Below are 18,299 nucleotides of genomic sequence, written 5' to 3'. Positions count from 1 at the left end.
AGCAGCCTACATGAGTCCTCCATGTGCATCAGGAGGGGCCCAGCATGCCGTCCTCGTGGGTTTCTTCACAGTGGACAGTTCATAGTCATATTCATAGTGAGGTCTCCCTCAACTAGAAGGTCTTCTCTGTTGCAAGTTCTGGGGGATGATAGACAGGCTGTAGAAGCTCTGGAAAGAATCAAGGCTGTCAGAGCTTGAGAGTCCCATGACCCACATTCCTACGGGCTTCTCCGCCCATCAGTTTGCACAGGTCCTATCTTTGTCCGGAAGGCAGAGCAGGCAGCATATTTGGGAAAACCATTCTGAGATGCAAAATAACCTTTTGATTGTCACACACACACACACACACACACACACACACACACACACACACACATCAGTCATTCACATATTTATGATGTTTATGAGTATTTTGTCTCTATGCATGTATGTGCACTGCATGCATGTCACAAGTATGCATGGCAAGGAGGCGAGAAGGTGTCAGGTCACCTGGAACCACAGTTACAGGTCGTTGAAAGCTACCTTGTGGGCACCTGGAACCAGAACCTGGGTCCTCTGCAAGAGCAGCAAGTTTTCATAATGACAGAGCCATCTCTCCAGCCTCAACTTTTATCTTTAAAAAAAAGAAAAAAAGAAACAATTTTCAAAATGAAAGCAAGTCTCAGGAAACGTATACCTGTGGGCCCCAGTTTGCTTTGGGTAGGTCTAGAAGGTTCTAAAATGCCTTGAGAGGGAGCAAGTTCCCCCCAGTGTGGTGGAGGCTCTGCCCTCGGGCTCATGCCCGAGTGTACTGGGTGGTCACCCCATCATCCCATTGATTCTCTGAGCAATCTCGTCACTCTGCAATGAGGCAGGTGGGTGGAACGTACAGCAGATATGGGAACAGTGCCCATCGCTGCCAGTCTGAGGACACGGATCCAGCGGTTGGCAAGGTATTCTTCCTTATGTAATGGCTTAGCAAATGAGGGCTTTGGGCCTACAACCAAGGTGGAACTTGGTAGATTGGAAGACCCACGGCCAACAATTCAGGCTACTGTTTACCGCAAATGAGGGGAAATTCCGTTCATGGATATCCCTGAGTCTAAGGCCTAGAATTACCAACAGTCTTTGTTCATGCAGAGAATGGAAAGTTTGTGTGGACAGGCCAGCAGCCAGCCTGCCGTTTCCCTACTTCCCCAACCCCCATGAGGAACAGCCCCTGCTAGTGGTGTTGCCTGGGAGTACCAAGCATGCCCTGAGGGACAAATGTTGGACCCAGTCCATACGACAGATGCTAAATCTGGGTTATGGAGGATAAGGCAAAAGATGTGTACACATGGTCTCTGCACATGCTTCATCCGGCTTGAAGAGCAAGCATTTTGATGGAAAAATAACAACAAAGAAGGTTCAATCATTGCCAATAATAACAATTGAGAGATTTCATATTAAAAAATAAATCGTAGTTTGGGGCTTTTTGACACGGGATATCGGCAAGACAGGGCCCACATTCCAGCTGGACCACAGCCCTCCCAGTTACCCTGCTTCCCCAAGTCCCAAGGGCCTTCAGTCTGCCACATCCTTGTCTGTCACTACTAGGCCAGGGTGTAACGTGATGGCCAACACTCACAGTTAATGTCGGGGCAGGGGCCAGACCCAGTTCCTGGAGTCTTTGGGCTCCACCACCCACTGCTCATGCATTCCTGAATAAAATTCCCAGGGTCACCTGAGGGCCCAGTCTGAGGAACTGGTTCAGAAATAGAAATCAGCCAAGTGACAGTGCAGTGCCAATTTCTTAGAAATGCAGGAGAAATCTGGTAAAACTCCAAACAGCCGAGGGCCAAGTTGCAGTGAAGTGTAAACTTCAGGGTCTTCTCCCTGCAGCCCATTGCTTAAGGAGAGACCACGAAGCCCAAGAAACCTTTGCCAATGAAATACGGGGTCATATGAGTCCTGTTGCAGCCTAGGCCAAAGCACCGCTTAAGATATTATGAAAATGGAGGGAGTCTTTAAGATCCAATCGAGTCATGGCACCCTCAGTACATGCCTCAGAAATCTATCTGTCAACATGTCAAAAAGATCCTATTTTGAATTTTTAAAAAAAAATAATGGAAACTGGAAAATCTCCACGCCTATATGTCAAGTCTCAGAATCCAGACAGATACACGTTTAATGAGCTGTCATCCGTGCCAGGAAGAACGCGCGGGGTTCTGTATTTGGTTCACATAACAGATCTTCACTGAGCTCTGTCTTGTATGAGGCTCCATTCCAGGCATTGAGAAACCAGGACTTGGCAAGTGATGGCCTTACCTTGGGGGTGGGGCAGACAGACAGAAGAGACTCATGATTCAAAAATGATTAATGTTTTTGTTTGCACGAAACACCTAATTAATAACGTTTTGGAAAATCTGGCAAGTAATGTGTTTCACATAAACAGATTTCTTCCCATATAAATCATGACTCTGCACAGTAAAGACATGACATCTTTAGAATATTAATTGTCCTTGTGAGGGCTAAGTAGGCTTTATCTAGACTACCCTTTTTCTTAAAATCTGAAGATAATGGATAAAATATTTTCATCAAATCTATAAATAGTGGGTAATATCTGTTGACTGAATTCCCTCTTCAAAATGTAAAACATCAATATTTAAATGGCAAAGTAGGGGCTGGCTCGATGGTTCGGCAGGTAAAAGCACTGGCTGCTTTTCCAGAGGCTCTGGGTTTGATCCCTGGTACTGTCTATAACTCCAGCCCCAGGAGATCCAAGGTCTTCTTCTGACCTCCAAGGGCACTGCCTGCACATGGCACATACATGGAGTCATACATGGAGACAAAACACCCATCACACAACAACAAACTTAGGAAACTATCTTTAAAGGTGAAGTAATGCATTTTCTGATACAGAGAGGATATATACTTTTGTCCTGGGATGTCACCGCTGTGGCTATTGATCCACTCCCAGACTGTGCCACAAGCCCCAGGAGCTCCTGAGGAAGGTGCTGTACGTGCGAGTCCAGGTACAGTTTTCTAAATCAGCATCTGCCCTGCATCAACTTCTGCCTCCTTGAGGCCAGCTGTACCCTGTCTTTTACCTGGTCTTCTGGTCTGCTATGCCCCAGGGAAAGGAGAGAGCATCAAGCCTATCAGAACTCAGTGATGGGACTGTAGTTAGTTGGTAGAGTGTTTGGCTAGTATGCATGCAGCCCTGGTTTAATCTCTAGCATTCCATAAAACCAGATATGGTGGCACAAGCCTGCAATCGTAGCACCTGAGATGTGGGGGCAGGACAATCAAAACCTCAGGTCAATCTCTGTGAGACTAGGGGCAGCCTGAGCTACGTGAGACAGGCCTCAGAACAGCAGCAAAACAGACGAGACACAAAATAAGGATGGGGAGGTGGCTTAATGGGTAAAGCACTTGCCATGGAGGTATAAAAGCCTGCGTTTGGATCTTCAGAACCCGTGTAAAACTGGACAGATTAGCACACGTCTATGCCACAATGCCTCACAGAAAGACAAGATGCAGAGAGAGGAGCTCACAGGCCTCAGAAGCTCACAGGCCTGACATAGGCAGTGGTGAGCAAGGTGGGGACCAACCCCTGAGGCTGTCTTCCCATCTCTGTATGTGAACAGTCACTCCTGTACCTGCACTCGTGAACACAAAAACCACATGCATAGCCACACACAAAGGTACAAAAAAAGAAGTAAAGAACTCAACGAAAATCGTAAGGCACCGGACCTAAAGGGGAACCCAGAAAACCTCGAAACACACATGTAAATCATTGTTAATATTTTGGTTTGGGGTGGTACCTTGGGTAGTCAAGGTGGTTAAGGAAAAAGACTTCTAGGTAAACCATGCCACAACTAGTCATCATCCTAGCAGACAGACAGGAGGGTGCAAGGAAGGTAAGCTAGCCTGAGAACCCAGCTTTGGCAGTAACGAGCACTCATTTGCTTATGATACATCTCCAGGGCCCCAGGCACTGCCCCAGTGCTGAGAAATCTGCAAACCAGACAGACTGGAGGGCTGGCCTTTGTTGGGGCTAGAGCAAATAGGAGTGAATGAAGCAAAGCACCTTCAGAGCAACCACAGGCTGGAAGGGAACACTGCACAAGGGAAGCGGGCTGGGCAGTGTACTCCATAGCCAGACCTTTGGATAAAAACCTAGGGGACAGAACACACAGGGCTGCTACATATGGCTGTTTGCTGGGAAGGGGTAGGGGAAGGCTTTAGGACTAAGGACCCCTTTGAAACCATCAAGAGGGGAATTAACACTGAGGAAACCAAGGTCAGAGCTGGACATGTGGCTGAAGGCCTGGGGATGGAGGAGAAGACCTAGGAAGGCAGCGTATCCAGATAAGGGCCTGATTAGGGTACACTGGACTGGGAAAAGGGTGTGTGTGTGTGTGTGTGTGTGTGTGTGTGTGTGTGTGTGTGTGTGTGTGTGTTTCAAATGTGTCCAAGGTAAGGCAGGGAAGTGTGTGGCCCCTGGAATCAGCAAGCCAGACTAAATGGCAGCCTTGAAAAGGGAAATCTGCTAGAGGAGTGAGGAGTTTTCATTCAACGACCTCATCCTGCTTTCTTGTAAAATGAGGATATCCAAACAGGTATCCCTTCCTTCTCCTAGTTGAACCACAGGCTGAGAAGCTAGAAAGGTTTCTTTAAGACAAGGGGACAGTGATTAAAAGACATAGATAGATAGATAGATAGATAGATAGATAGATAGATAGATAGATAGATAGATTGATAGATGATTGATAGATAGATATAGATATTGGAAGATATGCAATCTGGGAGTTATTAGCCAAACAACTAGTATGATCATTAATAATCTTACATAAAAGGATATTTATGCGAACTGTTAAAACAGCTACAGACAGCATTCTTCTTAGCAAGCTGTGCTGTCAAAACGGACCCCAACATGCCCTGGCTCACTGTCCTGGAGAACTCGTTACTGAGTCCTAGATGTAACACACACTTGGATGGAGCTGAGTGGCACCGACTTCACTTCCTTAGAATGGACCGGTTGCCCTTCCAGAAGCAGGGAAGGGAATTCCAATGCTATCAGGGATTTATGAGCAGTTCAGGGGTCTTTATACGATTGTGTTTCTCCGTGGCACACGTTGGCTAATGAAAAGCTTACCCTGAGGTTCTGTTTAAAAGGAATATTTCAGTCCTAGAGAGAAGGCAATAAAAGACCTGGGGGAGGCCGCCTTGATGAAGTATTAACAATGTTGGATTTCCCTAAATGCCTCACCTCTTTACCCCACAGCTCCCCACTCCCCACACACACCTCGTCCTGAATTTTTACCCAAGGTTAAGTGATCCTTCTTTGGCCAAGGGCACTCTACTGGACTTTGTTTCTCCATTGCTTATTGACTGTACTCCAAAGCTAGAGATTGCCATACTCTTTGCCGACTTGCTTTAACTGGTTGAGATAACCTGGCACCTGTGTGGAGACAAGCTCTCAAGGGGGTTGATAGACTGGAGGAAATGACTTTTCCCAAACTGCCTGTGGCCAGGGCGGTCCCTGTCTGGTTTGATTTAACCATGTCTCAAGAACTCTTAAGGTGCGAAGAGCCTGGCTCCCGAGGAAGACACGTGATCTGCTTCCTGGCCTGAAAAGCAGACAGCCTAAGATATGGCTTCAGTCAGAGTAAACAGCCAGATGAATAGCTAGTGGGACAGCATCATGAGTCCTGGCTACACTGCTTTCTCTTTGCCTTTAGAGGTACTGATTATCCTGTTATCAAAACAGTGCTCTCAGAGAGAGAGGTAAGAGCCTCAAAGGGTAAAGAGTCATACAAGGTAAGTAATACTCGTTATGGTCCTACTATTAATATATCTGAAGTCAGAGGCTCTCAAAATTACATGTGTTCCACAATCACCAGGACTGGTACATGAAGGGATGATGGGATGGCTTGTCAAGGATACAGATTTCCAGGCCACTGTCCTGTTGACAGTCTCATAGACTGAAACAACTCCTGAAAATGCTGGGCTGAGAGGGTTTAGGTCAGATTAAAAAAAAAAAAAGACACCTGGCCCCTCCCCCGGAAAATCCTTCTAAAACACTCATTAGGTGTAATACCTGTGGCTTTATTGGAAAGAAGTTTTACCCTGCACAGTAACATCTAAGTGTAAGTTTGAGGGTTTATATTAATGGGAAAGAACAGACAAATATGGCTTTGTAATGTTCATTTATGCAACAAATAATAATCACATGTTGGATATGCGAAGTGTTCTACACGATAGGTACGGTCACCTTTATTCTAGGGAGGAGAAGGCGGCAGCTGGGATTGTATGGTTCAGCCAGTCACCAGCTGGTGAGTGCTGGAGACAGAATGCAGCTTTTGTTTGTTTCTAAACCCTGTCATCTTTTTTATTTTCACTACACCACACAGACTATTTTTCAAAAATTCCTTTGGAGGGTAAGGTTCAGAAAAGGATTCTGAAGGCCCCAGGCCACTGCTATTTCAAACATCCACTCGAGTAGACAGTATACCGTAAACAGAGCGAGATCAAAACTGGATTAGATGCGTGGAACTCTCCAGGCATCTGGGGGAATAAGGCAGCCCAGGTAGGGTCTATTCGGAATATGTCCCATCTGGGATGCTCTCGCTTTAGGTGATGTGAACATCTTCCATAATTTCCTTTCTATCCACTATATGATTGTTATTGTAATAAAAAAGAAATTGTATCTTTCAAGGGAATTGACCCTGCTGATGAGAGGTCACCTCAAACATGGTCTCACTCATTGCCAGGCCCCTGAAGTGCCTAGACATGCAAATATGAGTCATGTGACCCACAGCGACTGGGTTAGTATTTACCTAGCAGGACGGTAATCTCACATGTGTATTTCATTGCAGTCTACATCTTTGTACATGTCGCTCCTAGACTCCCTATTCTACAAATTAGGATTACCGAGTCCCAAAGGAACTTTTCCCGTCCTGGATTGGATATACTCAATCCCGGAAAGGAGTTGAGTGCATCTCACACTCAATGCAATTAATCCTCATCACAACTCACAGAACAGGCGCCCTAAGATGGGGCAGTTCTGCAGATAAGAAAACTAAGGAATCAACCTTTCCAGTGCCATAGCCAGCCAGAAAGAAACTGAGGAGCAGCTCAGGTCTCAACCTTCACCCAGCTTCAACCACCTGAGATTTTTCACCCTGAGGTGGGTCTTGTCTCTGAACCAGGGTTTGAGAACCAAGACTTTAATCATAGCCCAACAGATTCCACAGCCCACCAGTGTTACAGGAAAACATTGGACTGTTGCAGGAGAATTAATTTTAGAATTAGTTTAGAACTAATTTTAGAACTAGTTTTTAGGCGGACTTCAGAGACCACTACCTGTGGGGCCTTTTGCTACAAATTAATCCTTTTAACTAAAGCATCTGGGAAAGGGATATTCCACGCGCATGCCTGTCCCAGAGGCTGCGCCGGCCACGTGCACAGAGACCCGGGGCTGCGACTAGGGTGAGACCCGGCGGCCCCACCCACGAACAGGCCGGGTGGCGGCCGCCCCAGCACGTGGAGTAGCATTTCCTCGACTCCGCTCGGTGCAGCGTGGGGCACTAGCACTTTCCCTCCGCGCTCGCCGGCTGCAGCAGCAGACTCCTCCGCGGAGTCGTAAGCGAGGGCGCCGCGGACGGAGGTCCCCGGGTCCCGTCCGGTCCGGATCCCGCGGGGACGCGGCCATATTGGCCGGCTCACCTCGCTGGTCGTGCACGGTGGCTGGGTCGGGGTGCGGCCCCGGGACCCCGCCCCGTTCGAGATCCGGGGCTCGCGGGAGGGAGCATTCGGTGTGCCACCACGTGCGCTCCGAGGAGGGAACTGATGGAGGGGACGACTGCCTGTGCGCGGACTTGGGAGTCCCCACGCCTGAGGGACAGTGGAGCTGAGCCCCCAGTGCAGCTCGAGCCGCTGCGCGACCCTCCGTCCACCCCTCCTGCGGGGGAGCGTGGATCCCTTCCCGAAGCCAAGCGGAGCGCGGGCTGCACAGACACGCGCCCCCCTCCCGGCCGATCCCAATTTGTGAAGAAAAAGAAAAAAGAAGTGTTAAAAGATCCCGCGGTTGCGGTTTCGGCTCTGGGGCAACGGTTGCTTCACGAAGTGAAACCTGCGGAGCGCTCGGGCGCGCGCGCCCGGCCCCGCCCCGTCTGGGCGTGACAGCCTGGGACTGCCGGGCCAGTTCTTAAGCTCCGGACTGCGGAGCGCGCGTAGGGCTTCCCTCCGCCTGCCGGTCCCGACGTGTCTCCGCCGTCGCCGCACAGCCGACTTACCGAGGACCCACGCAGAGCCACCAGCCAGCCAAGATGCCCAAGCCAGTAAGTTGTCGCTGTTCCGGAGCGGCTGGGGTGCTCCGGGCCGCGTGTCCCCAGGGAGTCACCTTGCACAGGCTGCTGGGCAGCTTCTGTAGAACCAAGTTCTGTTTCTGGTGAAGGGTGCCGACCGCCCTCTTGTTACCTGTCGACGCCTTTGTGACACTCTCTAGTCCCCTTTGCGACACTCTCTAGTCCCCTTTGTGGGTGGGTCCTTTTCGGTCGCTAACAAACCCCCACCGGGTCTTTGGATTGCTTTAAAAAGTGTCTGCTTAGTGCAACCACCAAGTTTCTTAACTGGTACAAATCGCACTGAAGCTTGATGGCTTCTCACACGACCGACACCTGCTCGCCCAGTTCCTTCGAGCGACCGAAACCACTTGCAGCCAACACCTTCCTGGGCGGTTTGAAGGGCATTTGGGAGAAGAGAGGCTTTGTGCCTGGGATAGCCTGGTCTCAGCCCCTTTCTGGACGGCTGGCGAGGCGCGGCCGGGCTAAACAAGAATTTTTGCTGGTTGCAGCAGGATCCCTATCTCGGGGAGGGTTAGCCGTGGACTTGAATTGCAGATGAAGCAGTCCCAGAGGCTTGATAAGGAGGCTCTCTGGGCACTGTTCGTGAACTTGGGCTAATTAACGTGCTGCGTGCGTGCTTGCCTCTCTGTTCTTGAATTCTTGAATCTGATTCTGTTGAGATTGCTGGCGGGACAGGGTTGTGGGGAGCAACTACAGGGCAGGTCCTCAGAGTGTGTGTGTGTGTGTGTGTGTGTGTGTGTGTGTGTGTGTGTCCTCAGAGTGTGTGTGTGTGTGTGTGTGTGTCCTCAGAGTGTGTGTGTGTGTGTGTGTGTGTCCTCAGAGTGTGTGTGTGTGTGTGTGTGTGTGTGTGTGCGCGCGCGCGCGCGCGCGCGCCTGGCTTTGCAATGGAGGTTGGTGACTGGGTGGAGGGAGAGTTTTATGTCGTTTGTTTGATTTTTTAAGTTGAGATGGAGAAAATAATTAAGACTAATAAAACTACAAAGAGTTTTCTTAATAAACTACAGAGTTTATTTCTAGTCCTTAGGGCGTATCTATTTTTACTACTTTTATGTTTTTAATGTTCTCCGAAAGGATGTTCTCTAGAAATCTTACTTCTGTTTCTGTCAGTCTTAAGCCTATTTTCTGTCAGGTTAAAGAATTTACTCAAAAAATGATAATAGATCCAGACATCAATACAGCTTTTGACCTAAGTTATTCATGGGAGAGTATTTTGACCTCACACAAACTCATTTCAAACTCGAAAGTGACTCATCCAGGTTCCACTATGGCTGTGGTATAAAACTGGCTCAGCAGCAGATGCTGGGGGGTGGTCAGAACGTTAGTTCTGGGTGTGGGTTTTTTTTTGTTGTTGTTGTTGTTTTTAAATTTCATTAAAACATACAGAAGTGGGTGTGTGTGTGTGGCGCTGTTTCCAGTTACTTCCTTTCCCTCCCTCTCTTTACAAACTGTAATTTCTTTATTCTTAGTTATTTTAAATTATAAGCTACACATAGCTTATAATTTATCTTTATAAACCAGTTTTAAATGTGTAGGTCGATGGCGTTAAATATATTGTTGATCAACCATCACCATAGTCCATTTTTTTCCAATATCGCTGTACTACACTGATTCGCAGTGCCCATACAACACAAATCTGGTTTTCCAGACGCGGGTGGTCACCATACTGTTCTACTTCTGTGTATTGAACAGGGACCACACGTGGACAGATTCCTGATATTCGCTTCTTCCCGTTTCTGTTACTATAAAGTGTTCTAATCCCAGACACTCTACTTACTCTGTCAAAATTACCTCATTTTTAAAGTTCATTTCCCCCTCTCCCCTTCCTTCTCTCCTCCCCTCCTCTCCTTCCCCTTTATGGCTGGTATGTTTGGATTTCCTCTGTTTTAAAGGTCTTCTGTGGTTAGAACTTTGTTCTGAAAAAGTAAAGAGCTGTTCAGGTGCTGAGGAAGAAGGGTAGCCGTGGTCTGTGTGCCTATCAGCTTCAGTAACAGAATAACTTTTTTGAAGTTTGTTCTACAATAGTCAGAGTTAACAATTTCCAGACTTTGCTGAGAGGACTCCTTTTAGGTGCAAGGTGCACCCCCGTGGAAGGAAATTCCCACCTGCCCCTCTGCCCCTGGGGGAGGGGTTAGAGACGGACTGTTAGATTGAGCACTGGAAATAGCCCTAGTGGCCACCTCTACAGCTGTTACCTGGAAACTGAGTTTGTTAGTTGAGTTTGTTGTGTTTTTTTCGGGGGTAGGAGGGTGCGGAGCTGGTTGGGGTTTATTTCCTGCCTGGGTGAATGCTAAATGAAGCATTCACCAGCAAACTCCTTAGGTATGCCCTGTATACAAAAGGTTATTGATTTGTTTAGGCCTATAGTGAGAATTTCCTTGTGGATAGTGGGTGGTATCCTTCACTGGATTAAGGGGCAATCCCAGTTAACCACAGATACATCTAGATTTTGGCCGGCTTTTTTTTTTTTTGTTTTTTTTTTTTTTGATCTTTCACATGGTGGTTGGTTTCTTCTTTAGGCCCAGTCAGATGACTTTGTTCATAAAACAGGTAGAAACGACATGATATTTAGACCCCAAGTATTAAAATGTTGGATGTTCATTCAGCAAGCAGAGTGCCGGGCACAGAGGGGCAACATGGTTCTTTCCCTGTGGAGACTCACAGTCCGGTTCATCAACCAAACCCCAGAGCTTAGTTAGCACTCTGTACATTAAGAAGCAAATGTCTCTGAGTAAAGAGCAGCGGTTAAGACAGCCCCTGGGTGGGGTGTGGTGGTGGGGAAACCGGTTGGTGGGCTTCTGGAGAAGCCTAAATTTTGTCTTACTCCTGCTGGAAGGTATTGGGGAGGGTTTGGTACCTGAGGAGGGCCATCACTTGGATTTGCGTGGTCACTTTGGCACCCCATCTGATAGGAACAGTGGACTTCCCAGGAAGGCAGTGGGTGCTCTGGAGTGCACATTGGCCTCCACTCATATGGTGCATGGCCTCCTTGGGGACACGGGTGGGGTTAGCATGAGGAGCTGGTGCAGGAAGCAATTGCACAATCTTTTCAGGCAAGGTAGCCTGGGAGTTCCTCTCTCCCTCCCTCCTCTCTGTTCTCCCTAACCTGCTATCCTGGTCCGGTGGGAAGCTGCAGGCAAGCCTTAGAGAGAAGGGTGTTGCCTTTCAAGCCACCATCTCAGATGTCTCCTAGCTTCATGGAGAACCTGTCTGCAGCAGCGCACACGGAGATGCCTTAACCAGGCGCATGCCCACAGTGGTGCTAAGGCTTACCCTTTGTTAGAACGTGAAAGTCTGTTTGAACTAAAACTTTCCATTTTGCACTGCTAAGGACTGGACTTGGGGCTCCATGAATGCTAGGCAATTGAGTCTGAGACAATCGTATCTCTTTGGGAATATTGTCTCTCCCTCGGTATTTTAACGGGCAGATTTTAATGAATAAACGCATAGGTATTAAGTGCGCACACACACCTCTTCATTGAGAAGAGCACATGAACATGCCCCCCCCCGACCCCCCGCCGCCCCCGCCGGCCCCCCCCCCTTCCCCTTCACCCAGGGCAGATGGTGAATTAGGTAGCTAAGGTTTTGGCATGTGGCGGTGAGAAATTCTGGCTAGGGTTACTGATGGGCCGTCATCACACAATAAGGCATGATGAATATTTATAGCTCAACCAGGAGTTCAGCAGACATTTGCTAAGTTCCTGTGAGAGGTGTTGAGATGCCGGATGGTAGACACAGAAGTGACCCCTGTTGTTGGGATTCACCGTCTGGCTCGGGGCAGACAGTGATCAGCAGTAAATGCTGAGCTGTGTGTGGCTCGGCAGTTGTGGGAAGGAGTGCTGAGCAATGAGGAACTCCTCAGGGCAGTGGGAGAGGGGAGGAATGAGGGTTCCAGTTGGAGCCTGCTAGGCTGTGGAGGCAGTCAGGTTGCTGTGCCAGTCAGCCATTCTCTGGCATTTTAATCTTAACTCAGGTTTTGACCTTCCGGAAGGAGCAACAGGATGAGAGCGACAGCCTGGACCAGGGTGGTAAAAGTGTGTGTGGGGGAATCCCAAACCCGTTGGTGGTAGACTGGATACACAGGGCGCCAAGGGCTGGGTCAGGTGGCCTTCCGGTTTCTGTCTTGCAAGGATAAATGGGTGCTGGAAAGCAGTGATGGGGGGTGGCTGAGAACCTGCTTTTGTACATGTTAGTAAAGTTGAAAAGCAGTTCTTGTTTTTTCCGACCTTATGTTGCCATATCGGGCTCTGGTTTGTGATTGAGGCGGGAAAGGAGCCTGGTAGGAAGGGACTCTTAACCCCAGGAAGACAATGCTAGCCCAGCACTGATGCAAAGCCGCACAGTTGATGGCTATGGTTTCTCTCTGCGTGGGGTTCAGGGGCCGAGCTTAATTTGGTAATGGCTCCTGCTGTTCTGAGGCAGGGAAAACCCCTATTCCTGTGAGTCTTTTCTCTGGTTTTCTTCTGCTTCTGCCGGTTGCCACCCGAAACAGTAACATTGTGATACAAGATGTAGACTAACTTGATGCACACTGTTTAGAGCAGGGAGGGGGGAGAAAACAGCACCACCTAGCGAATTGTAATTCTTTTTCTTAATTTTTGAGATGGAAGCTTCTGTGACTCTTTGACCTTTAAGAGAGAGAGAGACTCTTCTTCCTTTTTAACATTAGCTGCTTGTGGATTCTTTTTTTTTTTTTTTTTTTTTTTTTTTTTGGTTCTTTTTTTCGGAGCTGGGGACCGAACCCAGGGCCTTGCGCTTCCTAGGTAAGCGCTCTACCACTGAGCTAAATCCCCAGCCCCGTTGTGGATTCTTGACTGTTAACTTAGTTTTTAATTTACGCTGTCACTATTGAAGTATGAACCATTTATGGAAGAGGAAGTTTGTAGCATCCTTTTTTAAAAAAGATTTATTTATTATATATAAGTACACTGTAGCTGTCTTCAGGCACACCAGAAGAGGGCATCTGATCCCATTACAGATGGTTGTGAGCCACCATGTGGTTGCTGGGATTTGAACTCAGGACCTCTGGAAGAGCAGTCGGTGCTCTTAACCACTGAGCCATCTCTCCAGCCCTGTAGTATCCGTCCTAACAAGTTTACCCTCCTTTGCTTTTGACTTCTGGAGTAAAGACTACTAGTACGTCAGATAATAACGGAGAGTTCTCTTGTAGCCCAGGCTGCCTCTCCGTGTTGCAGAAGATGACCTTGAATTTTTCCTCCTCCAGCTCCCAGGAATGGGTTTCAGATTGGTGCCAGTTCATCCAGTCTGTGCCATGTTGGGGATCAAACCCAGCACTCTGATCAGTAGGCAAGCACTCTACCAATTAAGCTTCATTCCGAGGCCAAAAGTAGTTTTTGGTTTGTTTTAAGAACCAAGCAGTAGTGCTGGGGATGGATAGCTCGGTGGTTAGAGCACTCGCTGCTCTTGCAAAGCGCGTGGACTTGCTTTCCAACCACCCACCATGGCAGCTCACATCGTCTGTGTCTCCACGTCCAGGAAATTCCACCCCTTTCCTGGACCCCTCCAGTACTGTATGATACCCAGGCAAAACACTCATTTATATAAAATAAAGTTCAAGGGCCAAACAAAACCATTGTTGTGATGTGACTTAGAAACTTTGACTAAGACATTTGTCGTACAGTTAAACATTACTTTTTTAATAAAAATGCAGAGAACCACAAAAATCTCATGACGTTACTGCTTGCTGTTAGAGAAGCCATTTAGCATCCATGGACCTGAGTTTGTCATCTGGAGCAAAAAAAAAAAAAAGTTTTAAGTACAAAAGATGCTGCCTGGGGTAAACTGAGGCAAGGCTTCTATCTGTGAGGTTAGACAACCGATCTTATCGTGCCATAAGCCTTGTCACTCCTGTGTGCACTTCTCAGGTAAACTGTCGGCAGAACCAAGGTCTCAGGCAAGCTTGCCCGTGACCTTCACAGGGAAAGAACCACAGAAAATGTCAGTAAAAAAACCGAACCTGTCTCCCACCTCTTCTGTTGTCAGAATCCCCGCCCTGGGGGATTCCACTTCCTGTCTGTGAGTGGTGAGGTGTGGGCCTGGTGCTGGGCTGTGCCTGGGAGGAGTTTTTTGGAGAAGGTGAGTGTAGGCAAAGGTCCCAGTGAGATAGGAGAGCCACCAGGAGCAAGCAGGGCTAGGGACATTTCTGGCCACAGGCTGGCTCTGTTTTTATTTTGTCTTATTTTTTCATTCAGTAAGGACCTTTGTCTCCTACAGGTAGATGGCAATGCTGTTTCAGAGGAAGGGGGAACTTTGGGGACACACTACCCTTTTATTTAAAGGCGGAACAAAAATTCTAACTTCAGCTCAATTCTCTCTGATGCAAGTAAGGGTGGGGTCGGGTGTCACCCAAGAGCGGGGGCCACACAGCTTAGCCCAGGCGTAGCATATTTTGTTTCTCTTTTTGTGAACTTGAGGTCATTTCCCACCAACAACTTCTTTCTGTTGTTTTTGCCTGAGAGAAGGTGACCCAACATTGCTGGGGAGGTGGGAGAGAGACTTGTCACGGTAGATGGTAGAGGCCTTTCTTTAAGGAAGGGACAGGTGAACCATCACGTAAACGCCTTTGTTTCTTCCTCAGGTCTCCGAGCTAAGATTGTTCTTTTAGGTTTTTGAAGCCTTGTTTTAAATCACCAAATAAGGCCTGAGAAGCCTGAGTTATTTACCCTCCAGGCCTTTACAGAAAAAAAAAAGGGCCAGTCCCTTGGTTCAGGATAAAGGTCACTATTGTCAAGGTTTTGTTAGACCTTGTGTAGATTTTATGACTAGGCCAATATTTGGAAGGAGAACCACTCCTTTGGTTCTGGTTTTTACAAAACCCATTCTCATAAAACAAAGAAGCCGTTTCTGTCGGTTCGCTCTAAGTCCATCCTGTGTCCTGAGCTAGGGCTTCGATTGGGAAAAGTGTCACGGGGTGTAGGCAGGGTTGAGGTTTTAACAAGGCCGGTGTTAGTGACTGCCCTTTGTTTCCTAGGAAAAGTGGCAGTATCTTGTGTCACCTCCTAAGCCATTGTCTAGTGACAGATCTTTGGCACACACCGAGAGCAATTTGTACCTGATATTTGAGTTGGAAAGAGACTGTCTACAGAGTAGTTGCTTTTTTTAATCATTGAAAACTTAAAAATTAAACCCCTTGCCCTCCTCATTACATTTCATAGACCTTAGCTCTCCCTTTTCGATGTTTGATAACTGTATTTGTGCCTTTCCTGGCTTTACGGCAAGAGGTCAATTAAACATCAATAACCAAATACCCAAAACATTATCTGCTTCCAGGAAGACCTTTAAATTCTCGTATTATTGGCTAATTCATAGAGGTCCGTAGAAGGTACAAACTTGCCTCTCAGTGGGTGATTCCACTCCCTCTGTGCCTTTAAACAAGAACCCGCCTGCCTACCTGTAAGGGCTGAGGAGATAGGGAAGTGCGTGTGCGTGTGCATATGCGTGCACGTGCGCGTGTGTTGTGTTTCGCATACTCGGCCTTGTGCCTGACCCTGGTGGGTTCTACTCTCACCTAAAGAATTCTCATCTAATTCAAAGTTTTCTCATCCCATGATGACCATTCTTTTCTCATCTGACTTAGACAGTCCAGGGAACCAGGCAGCAAATAAAGTCTGCGTTTGCTGTTGGCTCTCGTGAATGCTGCTCACACCCCTCCAACATCAGTGCCTACTGTGCTGGGGTTTCGGGTCCTAGGAACACACTGGCTGACAATAGAGGGCCTTCTAAGATTGGATCGTTGTTACCTCAGGACATGGCGACCACATCCTGGCCCACCGGTTTCCATTTGATGTGCGGTCTCTCCCTTCCTGGATGTGCTTCCACCATTCCTTAGTGGCCAGGGGCCAAGGAAAGTTAGTACAGACCCCAGATAGCCTTCTGCCAAGAGGTCATGGGGAGCAGTACCTTCCTCTGCTCCTTCCTAGGGAAGGGCCTACCTGCTCTCAAGGGTTGATACCTAGTGGGGGTGGGGGATGGAGGGACAGACTGTGGAAAGCAGACAGATGGCCACTTCATCAAGCATTGTCAAGGTGTGGAGTTAACTTCTATTCGTACATTTATTCTTGGGTGAAGAGTTATAACCGTGGGGCAGAATGATCAGAGTGTACAAGGTGTGCTAGGCTTTGTGTTTGTTTCTAACAAATCACTGTGCTGTCAGCGAGCCCTTGCAGAGCCCTGTCCGGACTGAAATGTCTCTAAAATGTGGTTTCACATAGATTTGGTAGTGGGTGTGCATCAGGATCTTCCTGGTCCGCCGAGTCACGGCCATCAGTTCCCAAATGCCGCTGGTCAGGGATGTTGGTTGAGAAACGTTTGCCATGGCGGCTTCTGGAGACTTCTCTTTCACTGTGTCTTGGCACAGGTTCCAGCCTTCATCTTTATGTTCGAGAAGAGAAAACTGGTCTAGGGGTGACGCGGTCAGTGCCGGTCAGTGCCGTTCTGCATCTCGCTGAGGTGCTGAGCTATCGGCATTCCCACCGCATGGATGTTTGGATGAGTCTCCTCGGCGGCCTTAGCCAGGGAGGGAGGGTTGGGACCACTGTGTGTCTTCCTAAGAAGCGGGCTGGAAAGGAAGTCGTGAGTAACAGACCAACCAGGGAGGCGGCTACATGCAGAAGGTTATGGGTAGATGGGATTTGAGCTCCTTAAAATACATGAAGTTCGTATTCTCTCTCTCTCATTCATATCCTTTCTCTCTCTCTCCTCCCTCTCCCTTCCCCCCTCCCCAATAGAAAAGCATTCCAGAGAGTAAGTGGTGTTAAAATAGGAGGGACTTGGAATCTCTGCGTAGCTTTTCTTGGTTCTAGTTTTTGTTTGTTTGTTTTTTCCGGAGCTGGGGACCGAACCCAGGGCCTTGCGCTTGCTAGGCAAGCGCTCTACCACTGAGCTAAATCCCCAACCTCTTCGTTCTAGTTTTGTGATTGTGTCTATTGGAGAGTTTAGTTCCTTATGGGAAAGGAGTCGATGGCTCAGTGGGTAAAGGAGTTTGCCCGTAAACCCAAGGATCCGATTCGAGTTCCGACCCCAGAGCTCACATGGTGGAAGGAAAGGATGCCCTCTGATGTCCATACACAAAGCACACACATGCATGCACATGCATACACACAGACATGTGCACACACCCGCTGGCATACAAAATAAAACATGTTACAGGTGTGGGAAAGGAGAGAGTTCTTCACTCTTGTCTCCTCACAGAGTGTATTCACAGTCCAGTTGGAAATCAGGTGAAGCCCCTGATTTGGGGAACCTGCCCAGAGTCTTAGTATGCTGAGGGGCCCTCCATGAGGCCCCGAAGTCACAGTGCTGCAGGTCACCTGTGTGTGGCTGATCAAATGAACAGTTGATGTCATTGCAGCTGGGCCTCCGCCCTCCCCTCAGCACACATACACGTGGCAGTTTCTAATCAGAACTACACTCACCATGGAAACCAACAAATTCTGGGTTTCCAGCTAGTCTATAGTTAAAAGATTTGGGGTTGGGGATTTAGCTCAGTGGTAGAGCCCTTGCCTAGGAAGCGCAAGGCCCTGGGTTCGGTCCCCAGCTCCGGAAAAAAAAAAAAAAAAAAGAACCAAAAAAAAAAAAAAGATTTGGGGTGGAGAAGGAGGTGTTGTGGCCCAGCATGGTGGCTCACTAGCAAGTCTATCAGCCTTGAAAATGGGAAAGGCACATAATCTCCTAGGAGGTATTTACTGACACTGTCACTGTCTTCAGACACCAGAGGATGGCATCGGATCTCATTACAGATGGCTGTGAGCTCCCTCACCCACCCACACACTCCCTCCCACCTGGCTGACCTGACATTCCCCTACACTGGGGCATCCAGCCTGACAGGACCAAGCTGGAAATTGAACTCAGGACCTCTGGAAGAGCAGTCAGTGCTCTTCTTTTTTTTTTTTTTTTTTTCAGAGCTGAGAACCGAACCCAGGGCCTTGCGCTTACTAGGCAAGCGCTCTA

General features: G+C 48.2%; 1 protein-coding gene across 1 annotated transcript in view; it reads left to right on the top strand.

The window, feature by feature from the left end:
* Positions 1–7,812: 7,812 nt before the first annotated feature.
* Positions 7,813–18,299, top strand: part of Ezr (ezrin) — a 43,649-nt gene continuing 33,162 nt past the window's right edge. The window contains exon 1 of the mRNA NM_019357.1: positions 7,813–8,306. Within this exon, the coding sequence (NP_062230.1) occupies positions 8,295–8,306 (12 nt within the window). The 5' untranslated portion in view covers positions 7,813–8,294. The remainder of the gene's footprint in view (positions 8,307–18,299) is intronic.

Source organism: Rattus norvegicus, chromosome 1 (genome assembly GCF_021556685.1).
Source record: "Rattus norvegicus strain SHRSP/BbbUtx chromosome 1, alternate assembly SHRSP_T2T, whole genome shotgun sequence".
NCBI classification, from domain to species: domain Eukaryota; kingdom Metazoa; phylum Chordata; class Mammalia; order Rodentia; family Muridae; genus Rattus; species Rattus norvegicus.
This window is presented reverse-complemented; position numbering and strand designations above follow the sequence as displayed.